Source organism: Mastomys coucha, unplaced genomic scaffold, assembly GCF_008632895.1.
Source record: "Mastomys coucha isolate ucsf_1 unplaced genomic scaffold, UCSF_Mcou_1 pScaffold5, whole genome shotgun sequence".
Classification (NCBI taxonomy): Eukaryota; Metazoa; Chordata; class Mammalia; order Rodentia; family Muridae; genus Mastomys; species Mastomys coucha.
This window is the reverse complement of record NW_022196911.1, coordinates 38,303,243-38,322,311: the sequence shown is the minus strand read 5'-3', so window position 1 is coordinate 38,322,311 and position 19,069 is coordinate 38,303,243. Positions and strand designations below refer to the sequence as shown.

Here is a 19,069-nt window from a genome sequence, read left to right as displayed (position 1 = left end):
TCAGGGGTTGGGGAAGAGTGTAGGAAAGTTCTGTGGAAAACTGTATCTGGGCTGCTAAGACTGGAGAACGTTATGTGACCTTGTTCTTTGACTCCAACTGAGGATCATTTTGAAGATTTAATAACCTAATGTGTGACAATGACTAGCAAGCTGGGTACCTGTAGCAGTAACTGTTATATTATTAAAAAGAAATAAGAGGCTCCCATGTAAATGGTGAATGATCACCATTGTGAAGAAGATAGAGCCATCTATAATATATCCTGCTTTCTCTTTATTGTGTGTGTGTGTGTGTGTATGTGTGTGTGTGCACTAACTCAGTTCTATAGGTTACATTCAGACATGGAAAATAACAATCCAGATTAGTTCACATTCTAAACCCAAACACTGACTTGGTGAAATCGAAGATATCTGTTAAAATGAAAGGCATTTTCTAAATATGCCAAATTTTACCCTGTGCCTATATTTAAATCTGTTTTGACACACCGGGTAATGTCACAGAAGAAATTTCTCAGCCTGGCTTCATGACGGATCCACAGTTGGGATACATTTCATCTTAGCCCATCTTTGATGTAAACATACTTTGCTGTATAGAGGGGTAAAGAAACTTGCCCAAATGCCACAAGAACCTCTGTGTGTGTTGGGTGGGTGGGGGGATGGGATCAGGATAGCATCCTTGTTCCCCTGTTCTCATAAGAGAGCAGGGTACTTATGGACCCGCATACCATTTTCTTGGTGACAATATTCACTGCCCACAATGGTACAACGCCGGAACACCATCTTGTTTTCTGTCAGGGTCCCTGTCTTGTCAGAGAAGATATACTGGATCTGGCCCAGGTCCTCGGTAATGTTTAGAGCTCGACATTGAATGGACAGATCGGTTTCTTCATCGTATAGGTCAAGGTCGTTGTGAAGGAGGAACACTTGCCCAAGCTTTACCAGCTCAATGGACACATACAAGGAGATTGGGATCAACACCTGAGGGGAGATAGATTCACACTGTGTCATAAACCGGCTTGATCCCTGCTCCCAGAGCCTCAATAGTGGGTAGCAAAGGCATTTGAAAGAAAGGCGAGGACAGCTAGCTCACAGCATGACTTTTTCCTGAGAAATTATAAGTCAGCAACTTCTAGCATCCCTTGGAGTTCTTAGGGCAAAGGGAAAGGAGACATGCCTCTTCAGCCCCTGTTGCCTGGGGTGAGGCAGACACTCGCCATTGGTTGTTCATTACAGCATGGTGAAGTTCTAGCACCACCTTCGAGAGAACTCAGATCCTCAGATCTCTATGTCCTGGAGAGTCATAGGCATCATTGTGAGTGTTCAGACTTTTGATGATTATTAACTTCTAACTTCTGATTTTTTTTCTATCTCCAACTCTTGGGGCTGGAGAGTCCTTGGTAGCTCCCTGTGCCATTTAATCTTCCTTTGGTCATGGGTTTTAGTGTTTTGCCGTTCCGTGTCTGGCAAAGGGATACGAACCTGTTGCTGTCTCACTCTTTAAACCTTCTTCTACAGCGATCTGAGGGGTTGTCCTGACATTACCTTCAATGTGAATACTTGATAGTACATCCGAAAGCAGTAGCGATCTTCCCATCTTGTCCTTGTAACTTCTTTCTGAAGCTAGCACTTGTTTTTCTTTAAAGCTGTAGAAGTGAGAGAGCTCCTACCTGGAGTAGGATGATCATTGTGAGGAACATATAGAAGCCTCCAAGGGCAAGAGAGAGGAAGTTCCCATCTGCATCTGGCACGTCGAAGGGAGGATGTTCTTTAAAGGTGCCATTCCAGAGGCTGTGGCCTGAGAAGAAGCAAAACTAGGCATGAGACACAATCTCTACTTAGTCCTCAAGTTGTCAGGTACCCATAGCCAGTTCCTGGACATGAGTGGGTACTTGAAGAGCCCACTTTTTTTTTTAAAAATTATTATTTCAATTTTTAAAATATATTATTTATTTATTTTTATTTAATTAATTAATTTATTTATTCACTCTACATCTTGCTTACTGCCCTCCTCTGGGTCACTGTTTCCACAATCCTTCTGACCATCCCTTTCCCCTTCTCCTTTGAGTGGGTGGGGGCCCCTGGGTATTCCTCTACTCTAGCACATCAAGTCTGTGTGCGAGGCTAGGCACACAGCCTCCCACTGAGGCCAGACTAGGCAGTCCAGCTAGAGAAATATATCCCACGGCCTGGCAATAGCTTTTGGGATAGCCCCCAGAAGAGCCCATTCTTATTCCACATGACACGGTGCTGTCTCCCCTGCCCTCTCTTTCTTTAGCTTGACAGTGGTCCTTCCTGTGCCCCATTCTTTACTCTCATCCCTTTGATGGAATGAGGGACACTAATTCTGTTTTTACTGAGGAAGATTAGCATGAAGATTACCTATATTTTGATGGAACATGTAGTTTTTAGTCATGTTGTAAGAAGTATGTGATTGGGCAGTCTTGATACATCTGTCCTCCTGTTTTCCTTCTCCTATCTACCCATCCCTTCATCCAGTCATTTACCCAACTATCCAACTCTTCCCAATCTTCCCTCCTATATTCAATAATTATTAATTGTATTTGTCCTGGTTTTTGATCTTAATAATACCCACTAAGCAAAGGACCATGACCCTGAAGGTCTGTGAGGGTGTGTGTGCCAGAACATAGAATGCTATGAGAGTCCACAGAACTCACACCATATACACTTTGAACTCTTTGTTTCCTTATTTGCTAAAGGGGTGATAACACCTATTATCACAGGATTATGTAAGATGAGCTACATTCAGCACCTGCTACAGATATATCTGAACTTGAATGTCCTTGAATGTTAATTAGTAATAGCTATCCTATAGTGTTATTGTGGAACTGGAATAATCTATTGCGCAGAAGTCTATGCTGGCTAGTTTTCTGTCAGCTTTAATACAAGGAAGAGGAAACCTGAACTGGGAAAATTCCCCTACTAGATTGGTCTATGGGCAAATCTGTGGTACAGTTTCTTGATTGGTGATTGATGTGGGAGGTGCCAGCTCACTGAGGTGATACCATCATCCATGGGCAGATAGTCCTGGATAATATTAAAAATGTGTGGCTGAGCAAGCTATGAAGAAGAAGGCAGTAAGCAGCACTCCACCATGACTTCTGCTTCAGCTCTTGCCTCCAGGTTTCTGCCCTGACTGCCCTGACTTCCCTTAATGATGGACTGCGATGTGCAATAAATCTTAACTAAATCAAATGCTCTTGGCTTCAGGGCACAAACTGTAGAGTCGAGTCACATAGAGAATATGCCATCCTGCCCAAAGCAGCCACCCAGCCCCTGTTGAAGCTGGGTCAAGTTATTCACAGTCACTTGGGAAGACAGGGGAATGACAGACATGCTATAATTTCATGGTGATAGTATAGAGCACAGACATGCACAGAGGAGGGTCTGCCACAGTAAGGTGAGAGCGTAGAGGAAATCAGAGTAGCTAGAAAGTGAAACAGGAAGCCTCAGGGGGTCTTAGAGTCTCTCTCTCTTTCTCTCTCTCTCTCTTTCTCTCTCTCTCTCTCTCTCTCTCTCTCTCTTCTCCCCCACCTCTGTGTGTGTATGTGTATATATATATATATATATATATATATATATATATATATATATATACACATACATTATGGGCAAAGCAGGAAGACACACCTTGATATAAAGACAAAGAGAATGCTTGATAAGGAACTGTGGAATGATACTTGCATGGGAGAACTTTCTCCTCTTTATGGGCTATGCTTTAGTAAGGCAGCAAAGAGTCCTGTTTTATAAAAGTTGCTATTTGCAATAGAAAAATTTCTTACCTTCTCCACTGATATTCTCTCTTTACCATTTTGGAGAGCCTGCAAAACTGACTCTGGGTGGCCTGTGCCTTTTCTCTGCATGGCCATGTAATCATTAACTCCCACACCCCCCCCCACCCCAGACACAGTGATCTCAAATGTTCTTTCACTTCTAGTATGCCTGAAAAACCTACTCAATCTGGGGACATAGCTCCTGTGGCTCTATGGGCATGGCTAGGAGTTGTTCCTTGCTATGGTTTCCTCTGTCTTCTTCTGCAGCCTTTCCAGCTGTGAGCTGCCTACTCAGGCACAGCTGTTAGACTCACATGGGAGGTACACTAAATAAACACTCCTCACCTCATTGAGGCAAGCTCTAGTGCCTCACTATACTGACACACTAGATCTCTCTCTCTCTCTCTCTCTCTCTCTCTCTTAGACACTATCTTTTTTAATATGGTGATGGTTATGATTTCAGAATAAGGCTGGCAGCAAACATCGTTTCTGTTTTCTAGGTCAGGGTCATCAGGTGTTTTTGAGCTCATGAGTTGTTCCTCTTGATCTTCTGTGATTGATTGTGGGCCTCCTTTAGCTTTCTGTGAAACAGCCATAGATTTAAGATGATTGTTAAGAGCTCCATGAAGAACCCTTTCTTGTCTCCACTCTGAAGATCAAGTTAAATGGCTCTAGCTCACTACCTTCTGTGCCTTCTAAAGCTTGGTCTTGCTCTTATGCACTAGATAGGCAAGTTCTGTCTGTCTATAGTCATTCTTCTCCCACCTCTGTGCTGTCCTTGCTTCTCATGTGGCTAAGTACCGTTTTTCTCTCCCCAGAGCTCCCTGCTTCATTGTGCTTCTGAACTTTGTCTGGTGCCTAGCCTCTGTAGCAAATATCTGCCTCATTTAGGAATCAGTTAGAGCAGGTACCTCTCCAGGAAAGACTGCTCTCACTTGTGTTTCCACAGTGCCCATGGGAGGCAAAATAACACACCACTCTTACTGAGGTACATTCTAACCAGGGGAAACCAGGGGGTCCTGGAAAGAGGCTCTTTGATGGGGTCAAAAGGAATTTGCGGATGTAATTAACTCATGAAATCTGAAATGAGGAGTGGCCTGGATTCTCCTGGTGGGTTCAAGGATGTAATTACAAATGTGTTTTAAAGGGAGATACTACAGACAAGGCTGGGAAGATGTGAGCAGAGCCTGGAGGATGCTGCTATTGTAAGCAACAGAGACATGCAAAAAGCCTCCAGAAACCCACAGACAGGACTGGATTCTTCCTCTGTCTCTTCCGAAGGAGTCAGATCTGCAGGAATCATGATCTTAACCCAGTTAAATTGGACTTTTGATGTTTTAGGGCAGAAATCTTCAAAGAGAATTTGCACTGTTTTAAACCTCTTGGTATGAGTTAATTTCACCGCAACAGCAGACAATGCAGTATCCATGGACAGTCTCCTGTGGAGTAGAGTAGGCTGAGCTTGTTGAGTCTGTTCAAAGGTTAGTCCTGTGCGTCAACCCATCTCACTATCCTTCCATGCTCAGAGAACACTTTGGTTCCCGGAGAAAATTTTAACCCATCAGTGATTGACAGTATTGCTAATTCTTAAAGAATACATGTGCACTTTTAGGGGATTTTCATAGAACTCCACTAAGGTAGGCAGTACAGACTTGATTTTTCTTTCAGGAAATTAAAGCTCAGAATTGTAGTGACTTGCCCAAAGTAACAGATCTCTGTGTTGCTTTTTGCAGAACATCCCATACCTACAGCTCCAATGAGGCACATGAGGAAGAGGAGGCCGATGCAGAAGAAGATATCAGTGTTGATGCGCCGCTCAATTTTGCTGCGTTTGTATCGGGGGCCACTATTGTTCAGCATGGCTTTTGTCTCATGGCCTTTGAGAGAAAAATTGGGAAAATCAGTTTCTTGGCTCCTACAGGGGCTTTTGATAAAAGCGAGGTTTCATTTTGCTATGTTGAACCTGTCCTGCTTCAGGGAGTCTACTCAGAACAGGCAGCACAGGCCTCACATAGTTGATCAGCAGATCTCACATAGTCAGTCAGCAGGCTTCACATAGTCAGTGGGTCTCACATAATCAGTCAGCAGGACTCACATAGTTAATCAGGAGGACTCAGTTGTTGAGCATCATCTCCATGCCAGGCACTGTGGTGGACAGCACCAGACCCCAGACCTCTTATGCCATGGGATGGATACACATTGCATCACTCTAGAAAGAACCTCCTTATTTTTTAGATACTATGCATCTGAGTGGTTAATATGTCTGAAGAAAGGGATCCTTTCCTAATTTGCATAGAGCATGATTTCTTGGCTGTTTTAGGCTTGTGGTAGGATATAATGATTAAGCAGGTGGTTCTTGGTCTGGCAGAAACACAAACAAATAAGATCAGTGTAGCTATTAACAAGTCCCCTGAGATCAATGAGAACAGTAACCAAACAGCTAAGGCAGACACATGATGGCAGGTAGACAGTGATCATCAAGAGCTTCTCAGAGAGAGTCACTTACTAAGGGTGAAAGAAGAGTTAGAGAAGAGAGATTTAGATGGAAAGTAATGTATACGCAAGGATCCTGCAGGATGGATGAGCTTGGGCCAGTAGTTCCCCTGTTTATTTCTTTGTGTCTAAGGTGCTGATGCTTCATGCAGAAGAGCAGTAGAGCCAAAATCTGTCACCCTAGTGTTCACCAGGTACACCTCCACATAACATCTTGCTCAAAGAAAAAAAAATGCCAAACTTGGAAGACTAACAGTTTTCCTAGTTACTTCTTTTCTAGCTGGGAAAACTGAGCATCAGGGTAGAAGGAACTTGCCCAGTGGGAAAGGATAACAACACTGGAATCACAATGGGAAGCCAGGTTCCTATCTTCCACCAACTCATGATGGTCAGGGAACTTCAGGTGAGGTGCTGAGAAACTAACAAGTGGCCCTCAGACTGTGACTCTCCTTAGGAGCTGCTGGATTTTAATGTCTGTGTGTGTTTAGCACCAGTCAAAGTGAAATGACGTCACTCATATTTTTGTGTGTGCAAAATTAAAACCAGCTCCAGAAGCGGTGGCTGCAATGCTACTGAATTAGCTGCCCTGAGGATTCAAGATAACAACAGTGGGAACGAAGGAGCTCAGATTATTAAATTAGAGTGGAGGTGCTGCAGCTGTGATAGGCTCTGACAGTGATGGGCACCGGCTGCTGCATCCATCTCCCAATACCTGCCTCAGGCTCACTTCCTGGGCTCCTCACCCTCTGAGACCACTCCATTCTTTTGGCAGGAAGTGAGGTCAAAGGCAAAGCAGTTAGGAGAGGGGTGCTGGAGTTGGGACTTGCTCTGTGTACATTTGACCCTGGCTCACAGGGAGTTCATCTCAAGAGGTGTGGGACCTCAGGCAAATGGATTCTTCTGCACTTGAACTTCTCAGCTGCAAAATGGGATAGTGTGTGTGTGTGTGTGTGTGTGTGTGTGTGTGTGTAATTAAACTATACTAAGAGTCTATTAGCTCTAGGTAAGTAGGGGGAATGTGGAAAACTCTCTCTGGCTCTTTGTGACAAGAGGATTGTCCCATCATGATATGACACAGGTCCTAACCAGAGCTGAGCCAAGCAACCCCTGCTTCAGGTCCTTCTACCTCCTCACACTGTGAGCTAAAGTTATCCTGCCCCAGGTACTGTAGTATAGCAATGCATAGTGATGAGAATGTTTCCACATCCAGAACCAAACAGCGAATAAGGGAAACATTAAAATCATAACTGAAAAAAACAAAGCCACCAGTAACTGGAGTTCAGCAAGCCTTCCTTCCCATCACTAGATACAGCACTAGGTGACTTGCATGGGATAGGCCATTGATTCTCAGGAGTCTGTAAAGATGATACAAATGCTCTTCTTCTTATACAAGGAAGTAGGAAAGCTGAGCCACGAAGGGAGAAGCTATCTATTGGTGGGGTTATTATGAAAACCTGCCCATGTTTATGTCCCCAAACTACCCTTCGAGTGATGACCTGAGTCCCTCTTTCTATCTGGTAGGATACATGGTTTGACTCCTATCTCGTTCTGTCTTCTGTGGACTGAGTGAGTGAATTCCTTAGACTCCCAGCCTCTGCGAGCTTAGCTGAGAAATGAACAGTCGAATGGCTCTGCCCCTAGGAACTCCTGTGAGTTGCCATTGTCTGAAGATGAATTTAGAGAGGCTGGAGATGGGAAGACAGGATGGGGAAAAGAAACTATATAGAGAAAATGACCTGCGTAGATGACAATGCCAGCTGCCACCTCGGTGTTTCGGATGGTGCAGCCTCGGAGCAGGAGACTCTCGCTGCCAAAGCCAGTCCTGGTCTGATCAGGATGCTCCCTGGGAACGAGGAGAGAAGGTCAGGGTGTGTTTTCTGCTGGTTTTCTTATGTGGTTTCTGGTCAGTATAATGGAACTAGAGGCTATGAGTGAAAGCAATCCATTCCCTCCTTTCAGCAACTATGGCTGCTCTTGGGAATCCCAACTCTGTGTCCAGGCTCATCTCACCATTGTTCCTGGGAGACTGGGTGATGTTGGACCATCAGAGGGAATTGTTCCTTCTGAAGAATCTTTAATTTACTCACACTAAAGGCAGAGCTGTGCTGAGAAAAATCCCAAATTTTAATTCTTACACTCAAATTGGTTGCAGGGATAAAATTCAAGAAATGGGCTTTTGGACCTTTGAGGTTTGGTGTTGTGTCTCCCTTCGACTGTGTTTACCACCCTAAACCAACAAATTAGCTGCTGGGGACTGGAACCACACTAGGTGAGCATCCTGGTCCATAGAAGATGCCAGATCTTTCTGCCTTTTAAATCATGACACAAATGATAAATAAAGCAAGAAGGTGTGGGTTACAGTCTTCTCATATCCGAGCTCCCTCTCCCACTGGGTCTCTCTTGCTATATATATATTCCTTCCATTACTCAGCCTCTCATAAAGTACACAGGCATCCTAGGAGGGCACACTGACCCTTTGTCTGACTACAGGAGGCACATTCTTAAAGAGGAAGCAAAGCACCTTTCTTCTTCCAGCCTCAGGAAGTACTTCAGCTTTCCACTTCATGTTAGAAAGTTCTGAGGCATAACGACTCCATTTATGACCTTCAACATGACATTCTAACCTGATTCCTTTTCCCTGGGATTTCAGCAAGTTTAAAGGTAACATTCTAGAGCTGCTGAGGGGACCGGAGAACAGCGGTCTTAACACTGACTCCTTTCTCCCTGCTTCATTTTCCTTTGTGCAGCTATAACTTTTTTTTCTGTGTTAATGAAGTTGAAGGCAGTTTATAAGCCAGGTCATGCTGTCATATCCACTTTAGAAAAGGAAAATGGAGGCAAGTTCATAGCTCTTTAAGTGACAGTTTTGATTCTAAAATAGCTTGCTATTTCATGCTGAGCTCATATGCAACATATGCCCATTAATTGACCAAATGATTGTCTTTCTTCTTATTTGTTGGCTTAAATCTTTTTCATACTTTTTTTTTTTTTTTTTTTTTTTTTTTTTTTTTTTTTTTTTTTTTTTTTTTTTTGGTTTTTCAAGACAGGGTTTCTCTGTGTAGCTCCTGGCTATCCTGGTACTCTGTAGACCAGGCTGGGCTGGAACGCAGAAATCTGCCTGCCTCTGCCTCCCAAGTGCTGGGATTAAAGGTGCCACCACCGCCCAGCTGATTAAATTCTTTCCCCTTCCCAAACTGCTTTCAAAGACTCTCCACTGCCCCATCCATGTAACTTTATGTTCTTTCTCTATATTGGTCGAAGGAACAAAACAAAACAAAAACAAAAATGAAAAAACAAAAATCAAAAGAAATACCAAATAACAAAGATAAAATATACCAAATACCTAAAACAAAATATGAAAATGAAAACAACACTAAAAACATGGATGCCATTTTGTCTTGGCTAACTACTCCTGAGCATAGGGCCTGCCCTGAAGTGTAGTTGATACACTTGCTCAGTGGCACTCAGCTGAAGAAAACTCCCAGTGGGTATCAATTACAAACAGCTTCCTGTTTGGGGATGGGACTTAGAGGCTACCCACTTCTGCCTCTCCATCCTGGAAGGTTTGAACTTGTTGGAGGTCTTGTGTATGCTGTCACCAACTCCATGAATCCATGTGTACATCAGATTCACTGTATCTGGAAGATGCTTTTTCTTTGGAGTTATCGCTACCCCTGCCTCTTAAAATCTTTCTGCCTTTCCTTCCACATAGATTCCTGAGCCTTGAGGAGAAGGTTTGAGAAAGATATCTCATTTAAGTCTGAGTGCTCCAAAGTCTCTCTCTGCATAGTCTAGTTATGGGTCTCTGTGTTAATTACCATCTACTGCAAGAAGAAACTTATCTGATGAGGGTTGACTGATCCTCTGTCAGATGTATAATTGATAAAGCCTGTCTTTTTTATATAGTTTTATTATATAGCTCAAACTGGCTTTGAACTATGATCATCTTTCCTTAACCTCACACCGACTGAGATTACAGGCATGTGCCACTGTGTTCAACTTCAATTTTTGTAAATGTTAACAATTCCTTATTCTGATTATAAACTATATTGACTTACATGATTGTGCATGGCTCTGGAAGGTTAGTAGGGTCATTTTATAAAAGCTAAGGCTTACAGAGACTGAGATTTTTTTCCAAGGGCTAAACACCTAATATCTTAGGATTCTGGATTGCAGAATTACAGATTATTTGCAGCTTGTAGTTTATGACAGCCTGATGTAATAATACAGGGATAGTCAAGTTCTCCCTCTCACAGTATCCATTTTTGAATAGATGAGAAAAACAGTTTAGCTGTCTCATGGCTGTTCTTCCATTGAGCACTCTTTGTGAATAGAGATGTTTATGGTCAACATGCAGCGTTTATGTCTTCACATTAACACTTGGGCAGGCAATTTCTTTGTTGTAGGATTGTCTTATATATTGTAGGGTGTTGGGTGGCACCCTGGCCTTTGTCTGCAAAAGACCAGTGGCATAGCTCTCCAGCATGACAACCAATACTGCCTTCAGACATTGTCAAAGACTTCTGATTAAAGAGAAGGATCAGACTGGGAACTGTGGTCCTATGGAGATTCATTTGTTTAATTATTTTTGAGACAGTATGTCATATAGCCAAGACTGGTCTCAAACTTGTTACATAGTTAAGGATGACATTATATCTTTGATCCTTCTACTTCTAAGTGCTATGTACATGTCACTATCTCCAATTTATAAGACTATGGGGATTGAACTTAGGATCTTGTATATGCTAGATAAAGACTGTACTAATTAAACTACCTCCACCCAGCCAAAATGGTTGCATTTAAAATCTCAAGCTCATCATCTTCAAGTAGACTATAAGAAACTGTTCATCTTCTAGCTAACCTGTGTAATAACAGAGGATTCCTAACTTAAGGAGATCCATAAAGGCTTCTGGTATACAGAATTATTAGACATTTGATTTATGGGTACAGGGCCTCAAAGTTGTCTACTTGTCTGACATAGGTGGGGATGTAGGTCAAGATGGTAGAATCTTTTATAATTTTTGGGTTGATCATGGCTAACTAGTTAGACTTCAAGGTTTCTTTTCAAGGACTGGAGCCAGGGGGAAGACAGTTTTCTAGGAGAAGCAGCCAGAATGAAGGGGCCCTGAGATGAGTGGTGCTGGGCAGTGCTGTCTGAAGTCTGTGTGGGGTAGGCAGGCCTGAGGCTGCACTGACAATGAGACAAGACACCAGTTAGTAGCATGAGTTTGATGAAGAAAGAGCCATGGGGAAAACCAGGCCATGAAGCTGATCTCTAGGAGAACACAGAGATTGGTTCAAGGCACAGGTGACTTGGAATAACCAAATCCATCAACTCAGGCAGGAGGGGCATTGTGTTTGCCAGAGACAATGAGCAGCTTCTTCCATGATAGATGCATACAAAGAACTCTTCCCCACTTCCCATATTTCTCTCACTATCTCCATCCATCCTTACTGTATATTTGAAAGATAAATAAATAGCTTCAAGGGTACTGTACAATCTTCTGTGTTCTTCTTTTCCCTCTCTCACATTCCGCCTCATGATATCACACATGGGCTGAGCACAAGTTTGGGAAAAAAGGACCATCCCAGTAGACTGGAACCCTATTAGTAAGGATCGGGCACAACATAGCTGAGCTGTGGGAAACGGGGCAATTGAAAACACATTCATTTGGAGATGTTTGCTACCTGCTGTGAAATCTGGGGAATCCAGAAGTCTAGAGCATAAGATTTCCCATCTGAGACATAGAGAGCATGGTCCCTACTCCCTTGGGTGGCTATAAAGACCACATAAGATGGTATTCTGAGAACTCCTGTGGCACTGGACAAGGCTACTCATTTATTAGCCTTGCTCTTGACTCTTACTGTAGTTATAGCAAACAGATCAGTTGTTTGATGTGAGCCAGAATTATAGTAAAATTCTGAGGCTGACCCAAAGCTGAAGAGTAACAATTCTAACACAAACATCTATGACAAACTGGGCATTTTTTTTTTTTTTTGGCACAGTTTTGCTAATCTGAGCTCTGCATGATAGACAACTTGATTCTTAGGGAAGAGAAGTCCTGCTGTAGAAGGTATATTGTAGGTATTATAAATTTTACTGTGCAAGGATGTACCAACAAACACATAGGTAAATAAATTGATCCAGCTCACACCATTTATTGATGGGAGAAGTACCACAAGCCCAGGTCTATAAAACTCGAACATCTCTAACCTCAGGATCTAGACCTTTAATTGTCTGGTCATTTCAAAGAAATACAGTCTCCCACAGCAGAGGAGATGTTTACTAGCAGCCAGGGGCCCTGGATACTTACATATAACCCTTAAATTTGCTGAGATGGTTGTTCGGCTTTTCACACACGATGGTACTGTGGAAGTGCTCTGGTTGGAACTGCACCTCCTGGGAAAGAGAGGAAAGACCTGTGAAGCAGTTGCATCAAAGGGATCTAGCCTTCGTAGGCTCCCAGGGAAAGCTAATTGCTGCTATGGGCATTACAAATGCGGCTACTGTGCTTGGTCACACTGATGCTTGCAGCATGTCAGGGTAAAGTTACCTCCTCATTAAGGAGAGGAAAGTCGATATGAGCACAGACTTGGTTGTAGATTAAAAGCAGGTGGGTGAAGCAGAAGGCAGCCTTACATAGCTCTCCTCTCACCCACAGGCTCATGCAGTCTTGCTCCTTCCCTCTTCCATGAAGTTCCCTGAGCATTGAAAGCATGAACATTCAGCTAAAATAACTGTAGATTCCTATCTAGGGCCCATGACCACCATAGTTCTAGGTTCTTGACAAGGTTTACAATTCCAGCCTTAAAATCCCTCCCATGGGAGGCTTGTATAGATAACCTACCCATAGCACTTCAGCTATGCAGTGACTGTTTTTGTTGCTTTGATCTCATGAGTTTCCTCATTGACCATCACCCATTGAAAAAAGAACTTTCCCCTACCATAGTTGAGAACACCCCAAATCTATGAACATAAACACATATTTAGAATTGTAGGAGCAAATGAATTTCTGAATGAATGTGTGTTGTCAACATGGGCACAGCCATGTAAGAGATCAATGCCTTAGATACAGGCAGTAGCAAAATCTCCCTCTGGTGTGAGTGTGAATGTTGACAGTGTACAGAGAAAATCTTCATATAGGTCTTCCATGTTTATGGCTAAAAGACCGGCACCCTACAGAGACCCCTCACACCAAGATTAGCTAAACCTGCCTCCTTGTTCAGCTCCATATAATAATGCTACTTCCTTGCTTGTATGTTTGTAATAACCCTGTCTCCTTGTCTAACTGTAGGTAATTAATTTTACTCACTACCTTGTTCATTTGTTCATGATAAACACACTGAGCTTCCAGGGGACTGCACCTTCCTCATCTGAGAGCCCAGATAACTTGATCCCAGCTTTACTATACATGTCTCTGTTATTTCTTCATTTCCTTGTTATCCATAGTCTGGGTGTCAGCACTCAAGCTGTGCTAGGACATGTCATAGAATGCAGTTTGATAGCATGCACATGCAGCAAAAATAACTGTAGATTCTTATCTAAGGCCTATAATCTCCATAGTCATAGGCTTTTGACAAGGTTTACAATACCAGCCTTAAAATCTCTCCCTCCCATGGAGCAGGTCATGCACAGGTGGACAGCACTAATTGGATTCAGAGGTTATTAATAACAGTAAATGAAGCTATGACATTGGGGGGGGGAAGATTGGGTTGAAGACACTGGGGAGGACTTAGAGAGAGGTAGTCATGAGTAGATGATTAATATTCATGGTATAAGTGTATAACAACTTCAAAGAATAAAAAGTACAAAAAAGCAATATGGTGATACTGATGTTTCTCTGGCACCTCTGGGCTTGTGTGTAGTCTAGAGCTGCCCAATGATAGTCTACGTCTGCTTTATCCGTCATGGGAGCCACCAGTGTGGCCACTGAGCATGTGTGTAGTCTAGAGCTGCCCGATGATAGACAGTCTATGTCTGCTTTATCCGTCATGGGAGCCACCAGTGTGGCCACTGAGCATGTGAAGTATGTTGGTTTGAACTAGACTTTTTTCTAAAAATGCAATTGAATGTAACTAAATGAGTGTTACATGTGGCTACTGGCTACCACACTGGATGACACAGAAATCCATGGGGGAAAGGAAGGACTTCTTATGGTCATGGTGGTAACTCCTGCTCTCAGAACACTTCTGCAGGCAAAAGAGTCACAAGTTCAATGCCAAGCTGGCTACATAGCAAGTCATTGTCTTAACACCAGCAGTAGTAAGAGAAGGGGTGATGGGCACACTAACTGCATACTGCTATATTATACATGCCGTATCGTTTCCAGGGCTTAGAATTAGCTATATACATATGCAGGTATGCATATTCATATACCGTTTTGCATTTCAAAAATGGGTCCATGGTCCTGTATCTGGAATATTCCTTCAAACAACATGTGTATATGTGATGTATATGTATATCTGCCTGTGTGTAGGTTAGAAGTCTAATATCTCATGCCTTCCTTAATGTTTGAAACCTTATTTATTTTATTTTGAGATGGTGTGTCTTACTGAATCACTGATGAGACTAGTCTGGCTGGCCCTCAGGCTCTAGCTCTTCCTAGCCCACTCTCCCTAGCACTGAGATGACAGGCAGACACTGCTATGCCCAACTCACATGTATATATGTGTATATACATATGTATGCATATATGTGAATGTATATGTGTAATATATATGCATATATATACATATATATGTGTATTATATATCCTATTTCTTTTCATTCTTTTCTGATTGAATGTTTGTATCATTTGTTTTGACTATAGAAACTCTCTCTTCCTGAAGTTGTTTCAGATATAGCATAGCAGAAGTAAAAGCAGCTAGTACTCAGCAAAGCCTTTAACACTCGAGCCTCGGTTTCTTTATCTGTAGAATGCAGCTAATATCACCACCCTGCCTATCTCATTGGTACCTTAGAAGATAGAATCTATGTGAAAGAATTCTACAGTGCATATTATTCTACTCAAACAGAAGGCAGCAGTGCTGAAGACCACAGTGGGCACGGTTCCTGGATAGAGTTTGGAAGATGTGAGCAAGTAAATTTATCACTCAGGGTTGTAAGCTACAGCTGTTCAAAGGGGCAATTTGATTAGAAGAAATGATAGCATTTTCTGTCTTTGTGTAAATATACTGTCCATTACACCCATGGGGGTGCCAACATAAATAAACTCTCTACTCACTCGATATAAATTGCCCATCCAGGAGTTTCTAAAAATATGGCTCTTGTCCCTCCAGGTATTGATTCTTTCAGGGACAAACAGTGAGTCCTGAGATGATGACAAATCATGCTGTAATTTGTCAGCTGCTTTTGCGCTCTTGATTAAGCCATGTGCTTTGGTCCTGACCCATACCACTCAGCTTGTTGCTGGGTTTCAGGACAGAGTGGCAGCTAATAATCCTGCAGCAGCTCTGAGTCCCTGTTGCCTATTGAATCACACCCCGTGGGGCTCCGGCCACAGCCATGGTGAAGGTTGACTCTCTTGCCCTATGCTTGCTCAGAGTAAACCTATTGTGTCTTTTCTCTGGTTCCTTCCTTCCAAGCACTGCCCATGGGTCCTCCGTCTTCATTTTGTGGAGGCTGGTTTTGCCTTTTCTTGCTACCTGTCTCCATGGTTCCTTCCTGCACTCTCCAAAATGGATGCAGACGACGCACGGTTACTGCTTTTGCAACTGTTGATATTATTTTTAAAATATGTGTATGTGGTATGTACCTGTGAGTGCAGGTAGCCTTAGGGTGCAAAAAAATGGTGTTGTATCCCCTTGAGCTGGTGTTACATTCAGCTGTGATCCTTCTGCTGTGGTTATGGAAACCAAAGTTGGGTCCTCTGCAAGGGTAAGTACATGCTCTTTTAACCACTGAGCTCTCTCTCAAACCCCCAATGCTGTGTCCTCTAAACGTGAACATGTGGCCCTATTTGTCTGTAAGGACAAGCTATGGTTCCTCCAGGGAAGCTTTTGTGACTGCCAAAGGATTTATGTAATTCCCAGGCCATCTCACATCAACCAGGCTTAGCAACTTCGATTCTCCTCCCAGGTAGGGTGGGGCTCATCTCACCAACCTCTTAGATGATTCTATTAAAGTTAATCCAAGCAAGATACTTGTTTTGAATTGTTTTTTTTTTTTCCTCCTTAAGCTGCTACTCTTTGGTAAGAGTCCCACCGACTATAACCAAAGCACAGGGAGAGAGAAACCTCTTTCAGAGGAAGGTGTATGTCTCTGCAGGCCCTGAAGAAGGCCAGACTATCTTGCATGCTTTCTCTGTGTTAGGCACATGATAGTAAGTTCCTAAGGTAAATTTAGGAGGCGTGGGCAAGTGTATAGATGAGAATAAACTGAACGTCATCTCATGGTTGGTATGTAACAGATTGGCCTGTGGGAAAATCTGTGGGATATTTTCTTGATTGATTCGGAAGGGCCCACAGTGGGTAGTGGCATCCCTGGGCTGGTGGTCCTAGGATGTACAAGAAAGTAAAGTTAGCAAGCAAGGAGTAAGGTCGTAAACAGTACACTCCATGGTCTCTCCTTCAGTTCCTGCCTTGAGTTCTTGGCCTTACTTTCCTTTATGATGAATAAGTCATAAGATGAAATAAACTCTTTTCAACTCAAACTGCTTTTGGTCATGTCTTGAGTATGGCAACAGAACGAAAATTAGGATAGCGGACTCAAAAAGTGTCTTCAAAGTTGAGGCCTCATGCATTCATTCTCTTCTCATTCATGATTTTGAGTATGTATTGAGTATCAGGACATGAATCTTGGGGAAAGGGGAAGAGAGGAGGCGAGGAGGAAGTGGGTATTGACACAAAACAATTACTGTGGCGATAAACAACGCCCAGTTCCCAGTCTCACTCAGGTGTGTCCAGATGGTACCTTTGAAAGCAAAACAAAGCGGGCCAAAAGTCAGGGTGTCATAACTTCCCAGGTCGTGTTGTCTTATTCTTTGCTGACCTTTGTCTCAGATACAGCAAGCTGGCCACTGTCAAGGCCACCAGGAAATGCAAGCTGAAGCATATTGTAACAGGTTAGTACAGGAAACCCCTTACATGATCTTGCAGTTTTACCTTTTTAACTTTACTTACTGTCATGTTATTTTCACAATGGATTATCAAATCATTCAATTAAACTGGTTAACAAGTCCATGCTTCATTTCTTTTTTGAAATTTTAGTGGACAACTGCTCCATGTTTCCTTATCTCCCCTTCCATATTCCTTACAAAACAAGCCCCTAAACCCCTTCATTCCTTGCTCACATCTTGATGTAAGCCAAGGTGTCCTGTCTCTTATGCTGTCCCACTGTGGAACTGTGAGCTGAGTGCAATGACTCCAGGAAGGAAAATCACACAAGACTGCTTCACTGTCATCTTGGATGCCTAGTTGCGGTTTCTAAGCCCAAAGCTTCAAGCTTTCTTTTCATCCTCCGAGTCTTATTATATGTTCTTCTTTCCCTTCCTTTTCCCACCACATTCTTATAACAATTCTCTTTTGTTTCAATTGTCTAGAACCAGTCTCACTGAATTCTCTTACCTGTGAAGAAAAGAACACAAATCACTGTAGTGGCCACTCAATTCCATGGCTACACGACACCCTTTCTTTTGGGTGTGTTAAATTCTAACTCACAGAATTTATTTACACATTCTTTATTTACTTTATCATCTTTGACCTTACTGATTTTACCAAGTATTCAGAACAAATTAGTCCCATTTTTGTTGGAGAGAAAACTGAGGGATGATTTATTCCCAAATTTTCTGTATTTGCTATCCTTTCAAAACTTTCATTTTCGGATGTAAGTCCATCTGCTTTATCTCTTAAGGTCCCATTTCTTTACCACATATCGTAATCATCTGTTCTTTAAACTTAGACAATTTTTTTTTTCGACACAGGGTTTCTCTGTGTATCCCTGGTTGTCCTGAAACTCACTCTTTAGACCAGGCTGGCCTCAAACTCAGAAATCCGCCTGCCTCTGCCTCCCAAGTGCTGGGATTAAAGGTGTGCGCCACCACCGCCCAGCCTAGACAATTCTTAATATCCAATCACTCACATATACTTATAACATCTTGTCAAGTTTCCAACTGATTCTGTGATTATTCCTTGGTAGATGGTGGTGTTCCTAGGTCCCCCTTAAGGAACCACAATACTATCTGTAGGGCAAAACCAGGACTCATAACGTAGATGTAGTGATACTTTTCAAATTTTGTGAGAATTTTATTTTTAATTATTCTTGCTGCAAATCATTTATATTTTTAGTGTTTACATTTGTTTTATGACCGTTTCATACACATGTTTGATAATCCTGTTGGTTTTTTTCTCTGCTCCTCATTTTACCTCACTCTCACCAGTGTGGCCCTCCTGACTTTCCTGTACTCACATCCTTTGGTTTAGAGACTCCTGTTTTTAATCAAAATTGATAAATGACTAATCCCCCACAAAAGGTCACCAATTCCATAGGAGTTTTGCTAAATCTGTATTTTCTTTACTAATGAATACTGAAAGCATTACTACATGTTTTAGAGTCACACAAGGTATAAAGTGGTGGTTCTCAATCTGTGGGGTTGTGACCCTTTTGGGGGTTAAATGATCTGGGGGTCATTTATATCAGAATTCCTCCATATCATATATTTACATTATGATTCATAACAGTAGCAAAATTACAGTTATGAAGTAGCAACAGAAATGCTTTTATGGTTGGGGGTCACCAAAACATGAGGTTGTAACATTAGGAAGGTTGAGAACCACAGCTATAGAGTAAC

At 42.4% G+C, this 19,069-nt stretch overlaps 1 protein-coding gene across 12 annotated transcripts in view; it reads right to left on the bottom strand.

The window, feature by feature from the left end:
- Atp10b (ATPase phospholipid transporting 10B (putative)) overlaps positions 1 to 19,069 on the bottom strand; it is a 318,086-nt gene that overhangs the window by 57,974 nt on the left and 241,043 nt on the right. For all 12 annotated transcript variants that reach the window (XM_031351453.1, XM_031351452.1, XM_031351454.1 and 9 more), the window contains 5 exons: positions 12,596 to 12,681; positions 8,018 to 8,124; positions 5,534 to 5,665; positions 1,665 to 1,792; positions 723 to 975 (listed from right to left, as the gene is read on the bottom strand). In XM_031351453.1, coding sequence (XP_031207313.1) covers positions 723 to 975; positions 1,665 to 1,792; positions 5,534 to 5,665; positions 8,018 to 8,124; positions 12,596 to 12,681 — 706 coding nt within the window. The remainder of the gene's footprint in view (positions 1 to 722; positions 976 to 1,664; positions 1,793 to 5,533; positions 5,666 to 8,017; positions 8,125 to 12,595; positions 12,682 to 19,069) is intronic.